General features: G+C 37.9%; 1 protein-coding gene across 17 annotated transcripts in view; it reads right to left on the bottom strand.

Annotated features, from left to right (window-relative positions):
• The window catches only part of nbeab (neurobeachin b), a 295,564-nt gene that overhangs the window by 20,881 nt on the left and 251,900 nt on the right, over positions 1-22,783 (bottom strand). For all 17 annotated transcript variants that reach the window (XM_082179446.1, XM_082179444.1, XM_082179438.1 and 14 more), the window contains 4 exons: positions 15,067-15,204; positions 13,156-13,275; positions 8,619-8,771; positions 4,300-4,470 (listed from right to left, as the gene is read on the bottom strand). In XM_082179446.1, coding sequence (XP_082035572.1) covers positions 4,300-4,470; positions 8,619-8,771; positions 13,156-13,275; positions 15,067-15,204 — 582 coding nt within the window. The remainder of the gene's footprint in view (positions 1-4,299; positions 4,471-8,618; positions 8,772-13,155; positions 13,276-15,066; positions 15,205-22,783) is intronic.

The raw sequence follows: 22,783 nt of genomic DNA on the forward strand, positions 1-22,783 counted from the left end.
AATAAATAATACATTTGTATTCATGTCAAAGAGTGTTTTTAAATGAATCAACTAAATTCTTAAAACTAAAACTATTAAAACATGCTCTTGATAATTAAAATAAAGTAGAGCTGCATGATTCTGGATAAATTGAGAATCAAATTTTTTTTTGTTTCAAACAGAGATCACTATTCTCCCACGATTCTGAAGAGACAACTAAACAGGTTCTGACAAAATGTTAATTAATCGGAATTATTTAAAACACTGAATGAATGATTCAATGACTCACTCATAAATACTTCACTTGTTTCATTACTGGATGAATCAGCGTTTTTGAACGAATGTCTTGAATGAATGATTCAAGTCGCCACATGGTGGCGTACAAATGTAATCGATACAATCATTATTTAAAGAGCCAAGTTACTTTCAAAAGGTGATTTGCTCTATTTTGATCGCTTCAAAATAGCTGTTAAAGGGATAGTTCACTTTGAAATAAATTTTTGGTATGTTTTAGCTTACCTCAAGGGCATCCAAGATGTAGGTCTCTTTTTTTCCGCAGTAGTTTCAATTTTGATATTTTTAGGTCAAACCGTTCTTGTCTGTCAGTCATATAATGCAGGTCTATGGTCATTATCTCAAAACACAAGCACAGAGTCCAAATTAAAACAATTCCCCGTCGTCCAAATTAAACAATTCCCCATCGTAAGTACACATTGATGGCCTAAGACACGAAACGAGCGGTTTGTGTGAGAAAACGAACAGTATTTATATCGTTTTTACCACTTATACACAGCCATGTCCGAGTGATCTGATCTGACGTGTGCGCAGACTGGTGCATAGATATATACACACTAGATGTCGCCTTGTCTACGGCAGTTCATTGGAACGAATGTCTTTAAGGCGACATCTAGTGTATCTATGCACCAGTCTGCGCACACGTCAGATCAGATCACTTGGACATGGCTGCGTATAAGAGGTAAAAACGATATAAATACTGTTCGTTTTCTCACACAAACCGCTCGTTTCGTGTCTTAGGCCATCAATGTGTACTTACGATGGGGAATTGTTTAATTTGGACGACGGGGAATTGTTTTAATTTGGACTCTGTGCTTGTGTTTTGAGATAATGACCATAGACCTGCATTATATGACTGACAGACAAGAACGGTTTGACCTAAAAATATAAAAATTGAAACTACTGCGGAAAAAAATACACCTACATCTTGGATGCCCTTGAGGTAAGCTAAAACATACCAAAAATTAATTTCAAAGTGAACTATCCCTTTAAACTATAGCCTAAAACTGCTTTCTCTGGGTCAGCGACAGCGCGGACACAGATTTGAATGTTCCGTTGTGATTTTGTCAAAGGTTTAATAGACATAGGCGAATAGTTGACATTTAGGAATAAGATTGCGTGTTTGAATCGAGATTGCGATCTTTCAATGAATAATCGAGCAGCTCTAAAATAAAACTGAAATAAAATATAAATATTGGATGAAAAACGTCAACAACAAAAAAACCTGGAAAATGAGAAATGTTGAAATGACGAGCAAATAACAGAATTGCTAAAACTTAGACTTAAATTTAAAAAGCTGAAAAAAGCTGATTCAGAATATTAATGAATTATAGAATAGCATATAAAGTATGCTAAAATAACACTGGTTTGTGCACCATCTATGACGTGAACATAAAAGATAATTAAAATCATGTGTCTAGTTGTGGAAAAAGAGTGGTTCTACTTATATGGTCAGATTTTCTCAAATATTTGCCTAGTGGATGATAAAACAGGCAGAAAATTGATAGAGAGACTAGAATATAGAGACTTATTGGAGTCTTTTGACTGCAAGCATGAAACCACAGAGAACACCCTAACAATGCCAACCACCAAGAACACTTTAGCAACCATATAGAAACACATCGGCAATCATCCACATCATCCTGGCATGTTGTGGTGACTTTTGCATAAGCAAGAGTTTCATTATAATTTTGTCTGATGTTGGCACAGATATATTACCAGCTGGACTTAAAGTATTTATTTGTACCTAAAGTGTTACGTTTACCACTCATTCAGAGTAAAACATGCAATGCACGCGAGTAAGCAGTTTGAGTTTCTCTTTCCCAGAGGACATATTTGCATGTCAAGATCTGAATGACACATACTGACAGTCTCTCAGAGATATTCAACTGACTCTGGGTTCATTCATGCTTGAACTGCTGTTGACGAATGTTGATATTGCGAGTCTTACGCCATCATTTTAAAACCTGTTGCATCCTGAGACCTTAAAGAAAATGGTTTACCTACAAATATATAAATAAAATAAAAAACCACCCCATGTCTCTAGCTACATAATGCTAGAATGCACACAGTAGTCCATCTAGTGGTGACATTTATAAAGCATTTTACCCATAGGCGGAAGGTGAACCAACTCCAGGGTAAGGCTAAGGAAATGCGCTAAACACATTAGATTTCCATGAAATAGTTTCAGGTTACGTGTCACTGCACAACCTACACATCCCAGCATAAACACTCCTGATAAACTATTTGTTATTTGTATTAACGTGTCTTCGTTCACAAACCAAAAGCAAGCATACTATAAGTGGGATTTGGCGCGGAAAGAGCGCTCCCTTTATAGTCACTAAAAGGCTGTCACTCATCTTAGTTCATTGCATTTTCACAAAGTTCCGTTATAATCAATGAAGCCCACTGCACAATGAATATCTTATTAACATAATTGTTTGTTATAATAAGAGGACTTGCTTGCGAACTCAGAATCTACTCACCTGAGTTTTTGTTCAGTGCTAACTTAAAGGGATGCTTCACCTCTGGAAAGATGAATGTGTATTTAAAATGGGTCATTTATGTATAAGAAATGTGAAATTATTTTTGAATTTGGAGCTTTCTAGACTGAGAAAAGCCAGAAAATGTATTTTTGCTTCATGTGGATGAAAGACAACAACTCCCAGAATGCACTTGCTTCGCTGCCCTAGGAGGCCACTCCCAAGCCACGCCTACCGGTAAGAGAGCGCAGTTTAAAACAACAAGGCTAGGCTACTAGCGAGTCTCCGTGACGAGTCAGTCTGCCCGGGATTTCGAGATCGCCCAAAATGTCCGGGATTCGGCTTTTGCGTTCTACAGTCGCCATTCATTATGTGTACTGTGGCGAGCAGGACGAGGCTGACGGCCGCGGGAGAAAGACGTGAGGCCGGTGGCGTGATTACTGAGACGCACCGATCTCGTATCTCTCACGGAGAAGCGGGAATTTTCTTAGCAATGTTAAAACGCACATCAACCGATCACTTGTTTAGCGTTCATGTAAACACTACATTCAGATTCACCAATCAGAATAAATTCAGTTAGATTGAAACAAAAGGTGTGCATGTAAACAATGAATGGAGACTGCAGAAAGCAAAAGCCGTATCCCGGACATTTTGGACGATCTCGACGGCCGGACATGTCCGGGAAAAAGAGGATGGTAACCCCTACTACTCAGCTTTCTCCTACTACTCAGCTTTCTCCACAGAACAAGAGCCTGCTAGCTTAGCTTCCAAAAAAAGATGGCTGACACTATGTGTACATTCTGTGAGGGAGATCCCTTTCTTTTACTGTCTATGGTGAGATCCCACCCTCTATGGGCGGGTTGAAAACATGCGGGACAGCCCTACTACTGGCTGTAGTCTTTAGCCTCTGGCCAAAAAATCCTCCGATGACGCAAAATAACGATTTTTGCGTCATCTGAGGATTTTTTCCAGACATCACAAAAAATACATTACATAAATCTCTCATCTCAGGGGGATATGAGGGTGGAAAGCACGGTAATTCGAAAATACTACAGGTTTTCTACTAATACAAAGCTTAATGCTAAATCCTGAAGTATCCCTTTAAACACCTCTGATTGGCCATCAAGAAATCAACATATATGTCTGTAATTGGCTACATTGCTCAACTCAGCAAAAACACGTTGTAAATAGAAATGTTCTCCAGAGCACAAACACAGATACGCACTGGAACGTTTGCCAAATATGTTTAGCCCAAAATGCTATTATTACAGAGAAAAAGTGGCCATAACTGCTGATCATTTTTCTTTTCTTTCTAAAAGCAATCAGAAGCAGAAGCAGCAGCAGGCAACGCTAGTCTCAAGTCTGTGGCCAGGGAAAGGCTAAGTCTTGCCCAGCCTTATACACTCCAACACACTCCAACTATGATTTTAACATTCACTGACACAGTCCAATTATAAAAATGGGTAAAAAAAAAAAGAGATGTTAGCCACAAATCCCAGAAACCTGTTGCCGTTGTCATGGCAACGCCGCGGCGGCGACCTACCTCGCGCAATGGGGGGTCACTGGCGAGGCTGTCGAGGTTGACGGAGCCCTCGTAGGTCAGGTGGTGAAAGACGTTGAGGGCGCGTGCCGCCTCGGGCCCACGTTGTTTGTAGCCAAAAATAAGGTCAATCCACTGGTGCAGCTGACACGACACAAACTCGCTTTCCAGAGCCTGTCAAAGAAAGCGGGGCAATTAGAGGTGAAAGGTACACGTACACAACACAAACACAAACACACACAGACGTACAGACACAAACACACAAGCACTAGACAAACATACACTCTGGGCGATGCTTCTTCAGGAGACTCCAATAGCCTGAGACCAACATCAAAGCGTAAATAAATAAACTTGTGTTCAATATTTTAACAGCTGTCTTTCCATAAAATATGATAGATGCACTTCTTGAAGCTCAATAATCGAAATCAACAATATACAGTGGCTCTAAAAGTATTTGGACACACTTAACAACAAGATCAACTATATAGTCTCTCATGCTCACAAAGGCTGCATTTATATTGTCATTAATTTTGTTAAATAATAGTATTACTATTTTAATATTTTTTAATGAACAGATGTATAATGTATTCCTGTAATTGTAAAGCTGAATTTTCAGCATCATTAGTCCAGTCTTCAGTGTCACATGATACTTCAGAAATCATTATGATGCTGATTTGGTGGTAAAAAAAAAATCGTATTATTATCATTTAACATTGAGTTGCACTGCATAAGTTGCACTGCTTAATATTTTTTTGAGGAAACTGATGCATTTTTTTAGGATTATTTAATGAATATAAAGTTCAAAAGAACAGCATTTATTTTGAACAAGAATTCTTATACATTATAAATGTCTTTACTGTAAATGTTGATCATTTTAAAGCTTCCTTGCTGAATAATAGTATTATTTATTTTTAAAGAAATGCAGTTGTAGTAGTATGTTATTTTTTTATTTTTTTTATTTTTATTTTTTAATAATGGTCAGTTATGAATTCAAAGCATTATTCTTTTCCAATAGGGATCCAGATACTGCCTGCTACGGAATGGCAATGCTTAAAGATGCACATTCTTTATTATAGGCATCAAACACCATTGAAAGATAACAAAGGGAAAAAAGAAAGATGGAACAAATAACACAGAATGGCACACAAATACACACTTTTCTGTTCCTCTCACACACAAACACACCCAGGGACCCGCTGCTGGATTTTACACACTCACTCTCACATCAGAAATAACAGCTATTACCAACAGAGCAAGCCGTGGAGCGCAGGGGCTGAGTTACCCCCAGGGCATGTCATTACAATTGAAAGTGACACATGCAAAGATGGGAACACTAAGTGAAAGAAAGAGAGGAAGAAATGGCAGAGAGAGAAAGGGAGCACAGAGACAAGGAGGGAAAGAGGGGATTAAATGAAACGGAGAGAAAGAGAGCAACATAGAGAGAAAAAGAAAGAACAAGATCTAAGGGCAAAACCGAGCCGTAGCCTGTTTAAAAATGTATGTGCTATTCAACTAACGTAAAATTCTGTGAAAAACACTAGTCGTTCCAACAAACCAAAGAATCACATTAAAAATATCTACAAAATAAAATTAATATTTATTGAAATGTTCGTAATCATTTCTGTGCTCAGTGTATGACCCAAATATATAAAACAAATGTCATGTTGATCTAAACCATGTATGATTTGATTTTCCTTCTACCATGGAACACAAAAAATATATTTTACAGAATGTCTAACATGGTGCGTCAAGATGTCTGGTGTCAATGATATCAAATCAGCTTCAAATGAGATTTGAGATCTATACAACAACAGGAAGGTTTACAGCAAATATAGACTTTCGATCTATTCCTCACAAAAAGCTTTCACACAACTTCAGAAAACTTGGAAAATATCATAGCAATTGTATGGACCAGTTTTATGGTACTTTAAAGGTGTTTTTTTTGTCATAACCTAAGCAGACTTATACTGTAAGTATCAAAAATGAATCAGTGAATCATTTATGTGATAAGTGAACTTTTAAATTACATGAATTTCAATGAAAAAGTTCATCACAAAAATGCATCACTAGCTACATTTGAAAAATTCTGAAGCTAAAAAAACAAATGAATTGCTTGAAATAAAAATACTCTTATGAGTAATTTTTTTAATGAAATCCAATATTCCTCAAAAGTGTTGTAAATGAAACTGAATCTGAATTGTTAAGATGAATCAGAAATGTTATGGAAAAAAGCACACAGAACTTTCTGCTAAACTTATTTTTTAGAGGAAATGAAGTTAATACTGTATGTATTATAAAACTGTCTAAACCAGTGTGGAGATGTCTTATCCAGAATACTTACACCAGATTTGGTTAAATTACGAGGACGCTCCAAATCAATGATTTTGAGGCACTATACAAATGCTGTTAAGGAAAATTTTGAGTTTCCAGAAAGAGGAACCAAACTGTGAGACGTGAACACATTTTTGCATCATTTAAGGCTCATGTCAGGTAGTCATGTCAAATATTCTGAGGTGTTTTGACATCCTCAAGCCCTTTCTTTAAGAAAATATTGCATTAACAGACAGGTATTGTTTGATCTTTGGATATGTCCATGTGTGAGTGCGTGTGTCTGAATAGTTGAATGTGTTAAACCAGGAAAAAAAATGAGGTCGGAGGAAAGGTCACACACACACACACACACACACACACACACACACACACACACACACACACACACACACACACACACACACACACACACACACACACACACACACACACACACACACACACACACACACACACACACACACACACACACACACACACACACACACACACACACACACACACCCCAGCACTGTCACTGCAGCTGAAAAGGTCAAGTGTGTTTGCTGTAGTGCTTTTTCCTCGGGCAGTATGGCCCACAACACACCTCTAATACTTTGATTTGGCAGCAGTTTTGATACACAATCAGTAGCTTTAAATGCATAAACACACACAATATTAAATTACACACCCTGCAGCATAGGCTATACAGTGTGTACAGCATGTGCTAGATAGAACCATTATAAAAGGCAGTACACAATTTCGACTCCACCGCAGTCTAGAGGGATTGGTGGACAGGACACACACACACACACACACACACACACACACACACACACACACACACACACACACACACACACACACACACACACACACACACACACCGTGAGGTCCTGTCTGCTGTGAGCCAAATCATGATTGATGAGGCCGGCATTAGGGTAACATTATAAGGGACAGTGGCCGGGCCTGTCCTCCACGACATCATTCAGGTCAGCGGTAGATTACATTAGTATTGAGCAGTGCACTACGTTACGACCTTCATTGAGGGAAAGCAGAACGCAGAGGCCTGCAGAGGACCAGGATGCTGTATCATATGAACGAATGAGTGTGATCTCAGGGGAAAAGATGGAAGGAAATGGATTACAAATTAAATACTGAACTAAGAATTTAAGATAGCAGATTCTGTTTAGACATTACATCAGATGATGTAATATTGTAAGCGGAGCAATATGACATCAGTAGGCCTAAGTGAGACCGCTCTTCTATCTATCTAAACTATCTATCTAATCTGTCTGTCTGTCTGTCTGTCTGTCTATCTAAACTATCTATCTAATATATCTGTCTGTCTATGTATCTATCTATGTATCTATCTATGTATCTATCTATCTATCTATCTATCTATCTATCTATCTATCTATCTATCTGTCTGTCTGTCTGTCTGTCTATCTATATTTACTTTAAATTTTAAATTGTAATACTATTTCACAATATTACTGTTCTTACTGTGTTTTTTAATTAAATAAATACAGCCTTGGTAAACATAAGATACTTCTTTAAAAAAAAACTGAACCTAAATTGACATATAAACCAAATAAATGCAATTTCCCAAAGAAAGGATTCTCATAGGTCGGTTGTTTTAGTTTAAAAAAAAAACTAAACTAAACTAAAAAAAAATCTAAAATGTCTTCCCCAAACCTACTAAAGGATTTGTTTATGGTATGGTTGAGGAAAAAGACCTGTTAAGAGGATTCTGAATAAGATTTGAAACATTTCCCAGTATCCCCAATGCCACATAGAAGAGAGAGCAATGGTTGGGATGGTTAATAGGAACACTGCCTTAGGCTCTGAGACGAGAAGGGCTCACTGAGGTCCTCTATGGTTTCTGCAAACTTTGTAAATGACAGAATCTAGGTGCAGATACTGTTCTGGCCTAGACATTAGCCATGTTTATTTTACACAGGATGTCTACAGACAAAGAAAGTTGTAGTTAGGCAGTGAGTTTGACTTACCATCCTGTTGATCCTGACAAAGTCCTCTGGTTTCTTTGCCCAAGCTGGTAGTTCTACATCACAAACAGGAACACCGTCATCCCTGTCACCCAGACAGTAGCCATTACTGTTCACAAACATCTCTGGCAGATAGTAGAACTCAGGGATCAACTCCTATGAGGTGGAGAGGAAGAGGACAGGTGGGAGAGAAAAAGCAAAAGAAGCTCAAATCAAATCCAAACATTTCCAAAATAGATGTATTAATATTGTATAGGGATACAGGGGAGTTAAAAATGTACATGCAAAAATACCAATGCTTTCATTGCATGTTTTGTAGTTCAATTACTCAAAATGTTGGCCACGTTTCAGGCGGCCATGGAAAGCGACCTCATGAGACCAGTGAAGGACCATCAGAGTACATTTAAAAACACTCGGAGAGTGTGGGAATGCGGCAAACACACGAAGATGGGGGAGGGGGAATATACAAAGGACACACGAGAGATGACAGAAAACTTTATTGAGGTTTGAAGTGAGCTGATGGATGGATCTGCTGTGTGTGTTAAGGTACAGGAAGCAGGTTTGGTTTTGTTGGGATTTTGGAGGAGTAACCATTGATCGAAATGATAGTGGGATACATAATGCTTAATGTAACGAGCACAGATTATTAAACATGATCACACTCATTAAATGGGTCATTAAAAACAAAAACTCTACTTGAACGTACTGTATATGGATGGACTGGATTGCTAAAACTAGAAATAGGGTTTTCTCTTTTAAAGGTGTTGCAATTACTACAACCGTTGATCTTCTAAAAGTTAAAATACACAAATAAAAACTTTAAGTGGAAGTGAATGCAGTCACATTGTTCTACTGAACGCATTATTAATTTTTGCTTATTTTTTTTTTTTACATGCTTCCCTGACCCTGATAGTCTCATATCCAAAGCTGCCACATTCCCAATCCTTCTCCGTTCTCACTGCCGAATCAGTGCAAATTACCCATAATTCCCAGTGAGAGACGCCTCTGTACATTGGGGCATGTGCACACGAGGAATGTGACCTCCTCCCTGTTTAGTGTCACTCAAAAGCTCTAGCCTTTGAAGAACCTTTAAAACCATCTAAAATCATTTAAGACCTCATTCTGCCCGCACACATCTGAACCTGACAGGTTGAATGTTTACTCCTCAACGCTGCTGTTTTGGATTCAAGTTGCTGTTACACATTGTTGAAATGAGCTGTTTAACTACGTCCCCTTGATGTGTATAAGAGAGTTCTTTAAAGCACCATAAAACAAGAGGACTTTCACATGAAGGGTCACTAGAAACAGTATGCTTACAATAAAAGACAGCTTGCTTTTGGTGTAGGGTCAGGATTTAAAAATGCACCCTATTTTATGACGGTCAAGTCCCGGTATTTCATCAGTCCTTTAGGATGTCTCAAATATCTCTCACACAGCTCTACATTTCTACACTAAGCAACCAATAGACTGTCTGCACCAGAGGATTTGAAGCTGCTCGACGCGTCATCTCTGAATATTCACAAACACAGACCACTGACCAACCCCCTGTGAGCTCGAGGTTTCAATTCAGCAAGCAAAGCAAAACGAAGAAAAGCAAAATAATAAAATAAAATAAACAATACATTTCATTTTTAACAGAAATTCCTTGGGGTAAAACTGACTTAGTTTTATATTAGGAATATGATTATTTTAAATGAAAATTATGTATTTTTAATTTAAAATAACATTTTAAAAGAATTATTTCAATAAAACACTACAATATACTACATAGTAATATTAATATGTTCATTTTGGAGCTGTAGCAATACAAATACAGTATTATAAAATAAATGTGCTGTTCTATAAATTCAATATAAAATTTGAACATCCACATCATGAGCTGCCTTTGACATAATGTTCAGAAAAGATTTAAATATATATAACATAAAATCTATTGCAAAAACATATTACATTATGACATTTTCAATACAAACTTATTTCAGATGGATGGGGAACATAAAGTATCTCTGCAGTGCATCCAAAACAGAAATGAGAAGTCTGTCACCTAAAGTCGCATCCCAATGGACGATTCCAGTGTAGACAGTGCTACTGATTATGAGCAATCTAATTTTGAAATATTACGTGAATGTCAAATGCAAAGGAGATTCTTGATCATCACACAAAAACATTCACAACAATATGTTTGATGGTACTGCAATGACTCCCAAATTACTCCCAAATTACAGCCAGCGCTAGTTTAAACTTAACCCCCAGGACGGGCAACAACCGAAATTGGACCGAGCTCCGTCTGTACTCTCACAGGAGGATTGGTGTATAAACTTTGCAGACAGTTACTTAGTTGCGAACAGTTTGGGCGGCTAGTGCCGTGATCCACGTCTTCAACCCGCTTCGCTCGTGAGCCAATAATTCCTCTACAGCCTCATAATGGGCTGACAAGTCAATCACCCTCAAACTCTTCAGCTTTACACCGTTCACCCTAATGACACCCTCCTGGAGAGCTGTCACTGGCCACGACTGCCTCATCACACTCCCTCAGACAGATTATTGAGAAGATTTTGACGATTGGAGGGAGTTACTCTTAGCAGGAGGTGAGCTGATGACTAGCTGCATGTCTTTTGACAATGCTAAAATATCTATCTATCTATCTATCTATCTATCTATCTATCTATCTATCTATCTATCTATATATATATATATATATATATATATATATATATATATACATACATATTAACAGAAAAAGATCAACGACATTCACCATAATGACCTTTAAAGGGATACTCCACTTTAAAATGAAAATTCTGTCATCATATACTCACCCTCATGTTGTTTCAATCCTTTATGAATTTCTGCTGAACAGAAAGGAAGATATTTAGAAGAATGTCAGTAACCAGACAGTTTCTGGTACCATTGACTTCCATAGTATATATTTTTTCCTACTATGGAAGTCAATGGTACCAGAAACTGTCTGGTTACTGACATTCTTCTAAATATCTTCCTTTCTGTTCAGCAGAAGAAAGAAATTCATACAGGTTTGAAACAACATGAGGGTGAGTATATGATGACAGAATTTTCATTTTAAAGTGTATCCCTTTAATGTATCCCTTTAATGGACTTGGCCTGTTCTGAGGAAGTAGTCTGGGAAAAAGGGCCAGTGAACTTTGATTTGCTCTTTTAATGCTGTACAGTAGGATCATTACAGAGAGAATTGTGGGTAATGACTAAGTTCAGGGTGATGTGATGCAGAATAAACCTCTAAAGGCCACTGCAGCATTACTAAAGGACATAAAAACATTTAAAAAAACTAAATATCTAAATAAATTGTACAATTATTATGCAGAATTTAAAAAAAATATTTCTAAAAAGTAAAGAAAATACCTAAATATCTACCAAACGTTAGATAATGTGCAATTTTAAAAATGCACATAGAACAAAAATATTTTTATACATTCATTATATTATCTTAAATTATCTTAAATTATATTATATTACATTATATTATGAAAAAACATTTCACAAAGACAAAAAAAAAAAGTATAGTTTTGTTGTATAGTTTTGTTCAAACCAAAAATTCGCATTTAACACCATACACAAGTTTTTACATACATCTTACAAACATCTGATGGTCTGTATTACTGCTTTAAGCTCTATTCTATTAATAAACAGTCATTCAAAAAGAATATGAATACATATAGCAAGGTAATACAATACAAAGCTAGTCGTTTATGATAAAAATCATGCTGCTCATACATAATAAAAATCAACTCCTGCTACACAAGAAAATACAAAAATATCCCTATTTTCTGTCCTAAAAGATTGCTGACCATTAAATGTGTTTAACATGATCCATGCAGACACCGTAAGGGTTCCGAGAGGCCTGTATTAGCTAACATATCTAGTGTTTCGCCTGCACCTCGTGTTGTTGGATGCTGTTCCCCAGCCCGGGGTAGTAAAAAGCCCTGCCTTTACATAAAAGACTACATTTTAAATAGCTTTTGTCATTAATGCTTTATTAATTGCCTGAGGCGAAGCTAACCCGTCACTGAGTGTGTTGGAAAAGTATGACACTTTTAGGTCAGCTCGAGTGCGCTTGCTGAGCCGCAGCGCGGGGCTGAAATGGAACGGGAGGCAACAGGGAACAACCATTACGATGATGAAGTGATGGCGCTCTGAAATATGTGCATGTTGAGCGATGTTTTACTTTAAATGTTTATGAAGAAAAATGTTGATTTCACAAAAATCGTACATATTGACGGGGAAAAAAAAAGACATAGCTGAAGCTGCTCGGAAGGTACGTGAACTAAATGTTGTTGCAAATCTTGTCTGTTGTTTTTTGGCAACTGGATGATACCAATTTTGGTTGATTGATAGGCCTAAAAAGAGAAACTCTTCGAGGAATTGTTTATTCAATTCCTCACAGTTGCAGCTAGTAATGTTGTTCCTATATCATCACCAACAGTCAGGCACTAATGACTCGTTTCTTTTGACGGCAACAAGCCTGTTTAGACATTACAATGTACAAAAACTGATGTCTGATTACCTTCACATCTGCAGTATCACGCTGGCAGTGCCTCCATGAGCGGGCGATACCGGAGAAAGTGCGGTTTGGGTGATCAAACTTGTTGCCGTTGGCGTTTAGGAAGAACGTGGTGAAAGGCTCCTGCAATTGAGCAGACACAAAAACAACACTGTCACTTATTGACCCAAATAAGCTCAAAAACATCTTGTGTGAAAATAACTGTAGCGGGATCACATGATTCTGACTGCTAATTAGGCGCTTGTTTAGAGAAATCTGCACTGTTTTGCAAAGTGCTAATGCTATTCAGAGCCCGAGACATCAGCGGAATAAATAAAGTAAATTCATCTGCATTCATTTCTATGGTAATTGGATTCAATCTCGTGATGGAGACCTTCTCCATTGCTCTGGGAAACGTTCCGTTTGCACAAACATCTCAATGTAGGGACTCATCTGTCAGATTATGGAGAGTTTGTGGAGGTTTTTTTTTTTTTTTTTTTTTGGTCCTCTCATTTTCTATAACAGTGCCCGAGGCAGAGTTAATTATATGGCCTGTTGACTGAGGAGCCCAGCTCTGGCTCTAATTGGCAGATTCAGGGTCATCAGTCTGGGCTGGCAGTGTGAGGAGTTGACATGGAGATGCTGGATCAGCCAGAGGAAAAGATGATGGTGTCTACAGTCTCAGTCAAGCCTTGTGTGAGAGCTGCCAGGGGAACCTTCCAAATCATCATCATCAACGCAATGGGCCGCCTGGGAAGAGCCAATTACTAAGTTATCATTATGTGTTTTAATTTTTTTCTCTCAAAGATGGATAGACCGAATCCTCATTAAAAGAGGTTTGATTATACAGCAATCTTTTAAAATGAACAAAATGATACATTTTAATGCCTTTTCAATCAAATTACACATCTTTTTTTTTAGCTTTGAATACAAATACACTCGGTTTAGACTGCATTCATCGTAAATTCTGATGCAAAAAATCAAGTGTGCAGATCTCATCAAAATACTCTGCATGACTGGTTTGAGCTCTGGCATAAAATGAATGCAGTGGAAAAAAAAAATGCATTATGTAACAAAACAATTGTTTATTATTGCAAGACAGAGTGAAATGATGTAACAAATGTAGGAAAACTAAAGCATCAGGAGATACTCAAACCCAATCCCCTCTTAACCTCAGAAACAACTTCATTTTCTCTGCTGATCTAGGCTTCTTTTTTTGTACCAGTCCATTTGTCCCAGATCAGCGATTGGAGACTCAGGGCAAGCGAGGACGTTAGCAGGAGACAATGATGGACATGTTTCCCAGTGCTGTCTGAGAGGCATAAAGCTGTCACGTACCAGCCTGTAAATCATTACGCAGAGGTTTTTGACTTCTCTTTCACATATGCCTGTTTACCAGCCTGTGAAATCCACTCACCGGCTCTCTGTAGCGGAACATCAAGCTAGCGGATTGAGATGTAGGGGCTGATTCACTTGTGCGGTGAAAGGACGCGCTAACGTGCGCTTTGACTGACGGAGATTTCATCCACTAACTGGGCTCGAGGTTATCGTATTGGAATGTTGTATGTATACACAGACTCTTGACAGCATCATTTCTAAAGTAATGCCAAAATTGCGTGATGCGTTTTGAACAATATTCATTTTCTAGATAAGATTTTGCATGGGGTCATGTAAATATGAGAATTTTAATGCAATTCAAACCTTCAAATCCAATATAAATGAGTGTTTGTGTTGTAATCATTGAAATATTCATGAAGGGGTGACGCAATTGTGCTTCTTCCCTTTCGAAAACTGATCTGCATGATATTACAATCACAGAGGGCATAATATGAGCCAGAAGCAGCTCAACTTGGTTAACTATTCAGTAAAAACTAGGCACTTCCCAGATGTTGAAGGTATCAAATTCCTTGCATCCATCCAATCAACGAGACTTACGTTTCGGACCAGCCAGTGGAGGGTGGAGGCTGCTGTTGAATAGTGAGTTGTGTAGTGGCAGGGTGGAGTTTCCTCATCCCAGGATTCATAACGATCGGCGTAGAACACAGCGCGCTTTGGGTTCAGCGCTCCGATTGGCTGAGGAAACACACATATAAAAAAAAATCAGGAAGGTTGTCTATATTTAACAGGTCAACATTGCATTATTTTTGGTTCTGTGCACTTATGTAAGAAACATAAGCAATATTAAGGACATTTTCATTTTTCAAAATCTTTTGATTGATTTAAATTACATCCAGCAAGCACGCACAAGCGAAAAACAAACCATTCCCCACAAACTGTTACGCTGACAGAAGCCATGTTGTTCTCATTCCGTGCACTTTCCATACACAAACGATAACCAACCGTCACATAAAGAAGACTTATGCTGCACATTACATATGTGGAGCTGAGAGGTTTGCGTGCGACGGTGAGTGTGTGTGTGTGTGTGTGTGTGTGTGTGTGTGTGTGTGTGTGTGTGTAGTATCTTCATGAATGTTTGATAGAGGAGGCTGAGCAGAACTCCTTGAGGAAAAACAAGTGGATTTTTTCTTGAGGTTTGTCTGTCACGCAGTATTACTATCCTATGTACTCTTAGTGGAGGACCTTGAGGATTCGCTCTGGGTCAATTTGTGCCTTCTAGTTCACTGGGTTTATAAATGTATAGGTAATTGCTTAAGAGTCTATGATTGGATCATTATTGCAGTGATTATTATGTTTTGGCAACAGTTCTTTTAACCCTAATTGATGGGGTGTGTAACTTTTCATTTATTAAACAACCATGTAGGAAGACTCATCATGGCCATATTTCAGGATGACAATGTCAAGATTCATCTTGCTCAAATCGTGAAAGAATGGTTGGGAGGGAGAATGAAGAATCATATTCACACATGAATTGGTCCAGACCTTAAATTCATTGAAAGTCTTTGGGATGTGCTGGAGGAGACTTTACAGAGTGCTGGACTCTTGCATTGCCAAAACAAGATCTTGACCAAAAATGTATGCACCTCTGGATGGAAATAAAAGCTGTTATGTACAGGGTTTGAAATTAACACCCGCCAACCCAAATCTGGGTAACGCTGTCAAATCACTAGCCAATTTGGCATATTTAGCTCAAATACTCAACTCGTGAGTCATCATGATATATTAAAACAGCATATTGTGCAGAATCTGCGCATATCTGGCTTACTTGAACATACCGTCACTACGCAACAAATAACGGCACGCTTGTTCATTTGCATGGAAGCAATAGTGAAGATTAAAAAGCATTGGTTAACAGAAAAGACATTGTTATTTTCCAACATCCCAAAACATTTATTTTAATTTTTTAAGTTCTTTGTACTGTATTGATCTGTCCACCAAAAAAACATTTTTGGTGAAAAGGATGAAAGAGGAAGGGAGGAGATTGCTGGATGACAGGATTTTGTTTGAATACGAAATTAATGTATGAAATCCAAATTTGATATAAGTGGTGAAGTAGTTAATCTGGTTTCTTTCTTTCTTTCTTTTGGGCCAGTAGAATTTCTGAATGGCCGGTAACTTAAAAATTAAGAAGCCAAATTGGCCGGTGAGTGAAAAAGTTCATTTCAAACCCTGGTTATGTATGTTATTTCCATCAAGATTTCCATCTTTTCTTTCAGTCTGGGGCACAAAAGGAGAAATTTTGAAGAATTGTTCGAGTGATTTGCTGAAGGAACTGGTGACATGCGGAATTAATCATTCAGGCTGGTTTTGTGAAATGATTCATTGAAAAGATTTAGCTCAAAAGAATGATTCATTCACAAATCGAACATTATTACTTCTCTCATGAACGCTCCAAATTTATACTGAAAAACAACCTCATTTTGGAACCTCATTTTTTTTCTTTTGAGCAAGACAGAATAAAGTTATTTTGTTTGCCTGCATGTAAACTAAATCTATATAGAGTTAGCTGTACCATGTCTGTTTCTATGTGTTTATGTGTGTGTGAGGCAAGCTGAAAGGCCTCAGATAAAGACAGAGAGTAATCTGGCCTGGCTTAACCCTGTCTGACCTGATTTACACCCTGTGTGTCCACACTGCTCTGCCTTGACCATCCTTCTGCTGTTAAACCACTCTAGAAAATCCTGCACAATGTCTAGAGTAAACACTCATACTGGCATTTATTCGGCCCTGGAATTTTCTCTCCCTCCCTTTCACTCTCTCTTACACACATACGGATGTTGATAAACCTGTCATCATACAACATAAACAATTTGTAACAGTCTCTCTTCTCTAAATCCTGTAATGGCTGAAAGTCAAACTTAGACAGAGGATGTATCCAACTACATCATAAGCACTATTCAGACTGTAATTGTTTCTCAGGGTAACATCTGTAAAAGAACATCTGCATGGATCCCCCATGATGAAAACATCTTCATATTTGTTAGTATTGCTCATTGCATGCAAACACATCAAACATCAGCACCAACAGCACTTTGCAGTGGTTTTGCAGAACAAGTTTTGGGCCAAATCATCCATGTAAAGTCAGAAATTATGATAAACAAGTATCAGTGTTATCCTAAATATTTGTTATTATATTTTCGGTTTTCATTTTAATTTCAGTTTAGTTTAAGGTTCAGTAATTTTGTCTGCATTTTTGTCATTTTTATGTTTTTATATTTAGTATTTTTTATATTTTATTTCTGTTAATGTTTATTTCAAGAAAATCTATATTTTTATGGTTTTAACTATATTTACCCAGATCATATAAAATATTAGACTCCACAACCAAAATATAAAATGATTCTGTCAAAACAAAAAGGTAATTGGATGCAAAAGTATTGTAGCACAAAACACCTGTTTGCATAAATATACAGAGAAATAGAAATTACAACGTTTCAAAATTAAAAGCATTGCTACTAATGACCAAATGATTTCATTTTGCCACTGGCGACTTCAAGCTTATTTAGTTGTTTCGTCAGACCTTCTTGCAAATGAGGATTGTGTCCAAGTAAAATATTTCTATAAATTGCTCATGAAGCCCAGTCAAGCTTTTAAGACTCCTATAATTTTTAACAAAATAAGCAGTCATCATTCCATTAAGAAACTTTTAGATTGGAACAAATTGGCCTCCATAGCTTTTCAATCAACGGGCGACACAGGTTCTTGGGCAGTCAATATTAATATACTACGTGTTATTGACGAGAAGGACAGCTCCGGCCCTAGAGGGAGATCAATACTCCCTGAGATCTCAAAGAGTCGAGTGTGAGCGTGGGAGAGCGTCTGCTTGTTTAGAGCAGTGTGGGAAATTTGTCTAGACTCAAAGCATGGCATAAATAACAGAGCAATGTCATAACAAATATCTCGAGATATATCTGCCGTTTTCGAATCGAAAGCAAACAACACTACACGGTTTAATGCAGAGGATAATGACCACAAATTCTTCATTTGCTTTTTTTTCCCAGAAAGATCTGAGCCTACTTGGATCACGTTTTCGTAAAAAAAAAGTGACTTTTTATTTTCTTCCCTCACTTCAAAACCGTTCCTCAACCCTGCTGCTTTTCATTCCTTTCCTTTCTAATGACCATCCAACGCCGATGTTAGCACGGTTGGGGCGAATGAAAGAGAAGTTTATGGAGATCTGCTGAGATTTATGAGCTGATAATGACCTGCCATGTGACGTCTAGGGCTGACCGTGATTGGGTGAGCAGCCACAGGAAGTCTAGCACACTGTAAAAACCTTCTTAGAGGGACCAGCGCTGGCTGCAAGAAGAGTCCATCTCATAGCAGCAAAAAGACCCACTTAACCAGGGAAATATTGTGCTTGGCATGACATGGAGTGTTTTCCCAGTTCAGCACAGCAGCTGTGGAACAGACAGGCAACACAAATGTTTTGCAGCGCTGAGTCAAATAACAGCAAAACTGTCCATCTTTGTTTTTAGTTTTTTTTCAAAATGTGGTTTATGTGGATATAGTCCTTTAAAACTGCACTATGTTTGGTGTATGGAGTTTTTAGGATTTTTTTGTATCAACAAGCCAATTTAAAAGGACAAAGCAGTGCAGTTAACATCTATGCTAACCGAACTAGCCATATAGCAATTTACTATTTCCTATTCAAAGTTCAATGACATGCTCAGTGCACTTAACAGGGTGAACAAAGAACCATGTAATTGTCTTGTGCGAGACTCTGTGGGGAATCAGTCTTAAATAGAAAACAGGGCTTGGTGTAAATTTAAGGTTTTCCAGACTCCCGTTCCCCGATCTAGCCTGAGGAAACACCCCGCAACAGATGCTAACAGTGAGAGCAGGGCAGCCGATAAAAGAATCCTAACCCCCCAAAAAATGCAAGTTATACAAAAATACTGTCAAAGACAAAAAAGAATTTTGGCAAAGCAGCAAAACGTATTTAAAGCAAACGATTTGTCTTGAAGAAAAAACTCCATAGAAAAAGGTACCAGAAGTTGTAATATTTCATTCATTTTTAAATATTAAAGTGATACTAATAGTAATATTGTTCTGAAATTTACACACATGCACACACACACACACACACACACCCAATCAGATTATTTTCCTTTTGGTGTAGAATATAAGAAAGTGCTAATTAACTAATTAAACCTGTGTAAACGAATATATTTATTCATTAATTTTTATTCATTAATTATAATTAGGACGCATACATCTGTGGGCACAAAATAAAAGTCACCCACATTTATATCACATCACACATCTTCCTCAAGTATTTAATGAATATGAGCTCATCCCTCGTGACCTAATTAAAACAAATCCTCAGGGACACCTGTGCAGGGACAATACTTGTTCAATAAGATAATTAGCTGTGAATTAAAAAGCTATTTGCTGTATAAGAGGTCATACGATTCAAGAGGCCACAAAAAAAGCTTAAGGCATGCATTTATTTGTTAGTTTCTCTATAGCTACCTATAAAAGAAAAGCATTTGACTTTGGGTTCAACTAAACATGAAGACTGTCACGTTTTAAATAGTTTTTATAGAAGATGTAAAGATTTATTGTGCTAATGAACTGGAAGGATTTAAATGCAGACTTCTTTATGCTGTAAGTTTAAAATAATCGCACTGGATGCGCATGTCATTTTGTCTTCATGAATTCATCCGTTTGCATGTTCTTACAGAAATTAAAACAAGGGTACCATGAGATGAATTTATAAATACACTGTCATTATAGTTTACCCACGCTCTAATCACATATCTACAGCAGTATGGGCAGCAGATAAAATGAACTTTGTCAAAAAAGTCTTCTGGCATAAAAAAGCTGCTTCTGACAGGTCTGCTTTGTGAAGCCCATGAAACGTAATGACAACTAACCACAAAACAACATTTGAAACGATGTCTTCCTCTCACCATGTTACCTCATTTTGCTGCATACAATCTACAACCTCAAGAACAATTATCATTCAGTGGGCCACTCATGTTCAAAAGATAAGCTAGTCATTTATCCATCCGCCAGAGTGCCGTCTTTTGGTGCAATCTGCGCTACCTCCCCTGGAGAGGCTCATTCTGTATTTTATATATCAGAGAAAATTGCATTAAGGATGTGTGTGCAGGCAGTGCGCTGTCAGGAGGAGTAGCACTTGTTTTCACCGGCCTCGTCAGCCTGCGAGAGCACAATGTGCAGCTTCGGTCTAATGCAATAAAGCTCCTGCAAGTCACAACAAAGCAGATGCGGCTCTGAAAAAGAGGAAGTGGATGAGGGTGGTGGCAGAGAGGAGAAAAAACAGATATGGCATCTCTGAGGGTAAATGCAGCAGGGTTTTTAGAAAGCCTGCTCGGCATTACCCACAATGCACTTCTCTGCAGTGAGCTGGTAAACAGCTGGAAGGCAGAAAGAGGCTGTAAGGAAAAAGTCTTCTTTAAAGGCCCACTGAAGTGCCTTGGAACGCGCATGATGCGTCAACGGTCGCTTTGGCCAGGTGGTATTTATAGCATAGGAGGCGGGACACTTTAGATTCTAGAGAGCATTTGATTTGACAGAAGATGTGATGAGAAGCTGAAGTCTGCGATGATGTCATAAAAATCCGTGATCCATTTTAGCGGAAGTGAGAGACTGTAAGTTTTGAAAGCTTATATCTCCTAAATGCTAATTTTTTCATTGTTTTGGAATGTACCAAAATGACTAAAATGTAATTGGAAACTATAAACAACAAAAAACACAATACATAAAGAGAGAGAGAGAGAGAGAGAGAGAGAGAGAGAGAGAGAGAGAGAGAGAGAGAGAGAGAGAACTTGCAACCCAACATATAACTTAACTACTATATTTACATATTATATAAGTTATGTAAAAATGATAAATAACTCATGGGAAAATGTTGACTGATGACACATGGGGATTCATATTTGGCAAGATAATTGTGTGAACGCAAGTCCAGTCAACTAGAATTATGTTCGCTTGAACAATCAGACATTCATAACAAGAGATTTGCACAACTCAGGTAATTATGTTTGCTGTCAGTTTTCGGCTCTACCTTGCTAGCCCACTCGAAAAGATCCGTTGGAGACACTTCATCTAATTTCCTGTCAAAGCAGGACAAAAGAAGTGGAATAATGTGGTATCGCAGAAGAGAGTTTGGCGTGGTTGCGCTCGGTGCGGGTCTAGGGTATGATGGCTTTGCATTAGCACGCGCCAATTAATAGCTGCGAGCGAGACGGCTTCCCCTTTCTATCAGCCACCTGTCCATCAAAAAGGAAATAATCATTAGATTCTAATAAATCTGTCTGCCATGTCAATGTAGCTGCCATGCAAAAATGTGCTAGTCTTAGCCCCGGGGTGCCCAGAGACCTGTTTTTCGTTATTCGCTGTACAGTTGAATGCACACACTATTGGTGGAATAACTTCAGGTGTGTATTGTAGGTGGGGTTGAGAGGGGAATTATGGTACATATCAAGCGGGATATTTCGGCAGTTCTCCACAATGCTGCCCATCACCACAGCGCTGCAGGGCATTCTCACCAGTATGACTGGCAGCTGTTTCCTGCCGGGCAGGTCACGTGACCACGGCTCACGGAACGGCGGAGAATGGTTTGCGTGTCTGGGGCTCTGGGAGTTGTGTGAGAATGGCAGGTAAGAATTTGAGGGTGTGTTCAGAAGAGCCGGCAGCCCAACTTATATGTTTTCCCAGGAAAGTTTGCAAAGCAAAATGGCAATATTTGCTTTTAGGGTTTATTATATTTACACATATACAAGTAGTCAGTAACGGTACATAACTGGATTGTGTGCTATGCAAACTTTCCCCCAAAAAATTGAGAATGCTGTTTAAATTCAACTTCAATCGCCAAATTTGAACTGAGGTAGCAAACAGGATGCAAAATTGCAATTTGAATGTGAATGTAAGGAAGTGAAATTAAAGTGTATTGAAATGTAAAGAAATTCACAGAACTCATATAACTAATTTTGAACTTTAAAAAATGGGTCCAGAGAAACTTTTTGGATTGATAAAGTATTTTTAAATCTAAATTCTAAAGTATAGAATGAAAGACAAACAAACAGACATAACAATAGACAGACAGACAGACAGACAGACAGACAGATAGACAGATAGATAGATAGATAGATAGATAGATAGATAGATAGATAGATAGATAGATAGAGATAGAAAGAGATAGATAGATAGATAGATAGATAGATAGATAGATAGATAGATAGATAGATAGATAGATTCCATTTCATATTCCAACTGAACTTCC

The sequence above is a fragment of the Leuciscus leuciscus genome (assembly GCF_965113295.1).
Source record: "Leuciscus leuciscus genome assembly, chromosome: 9".
In the NCBI taxonomy this organism is placed as follows: Eukaryota; Metazoa; Chordata; class Actinopteri; order Cypriniformes; family Leuciscidae; genus Leuciscus; species Leuciscus leuciscus.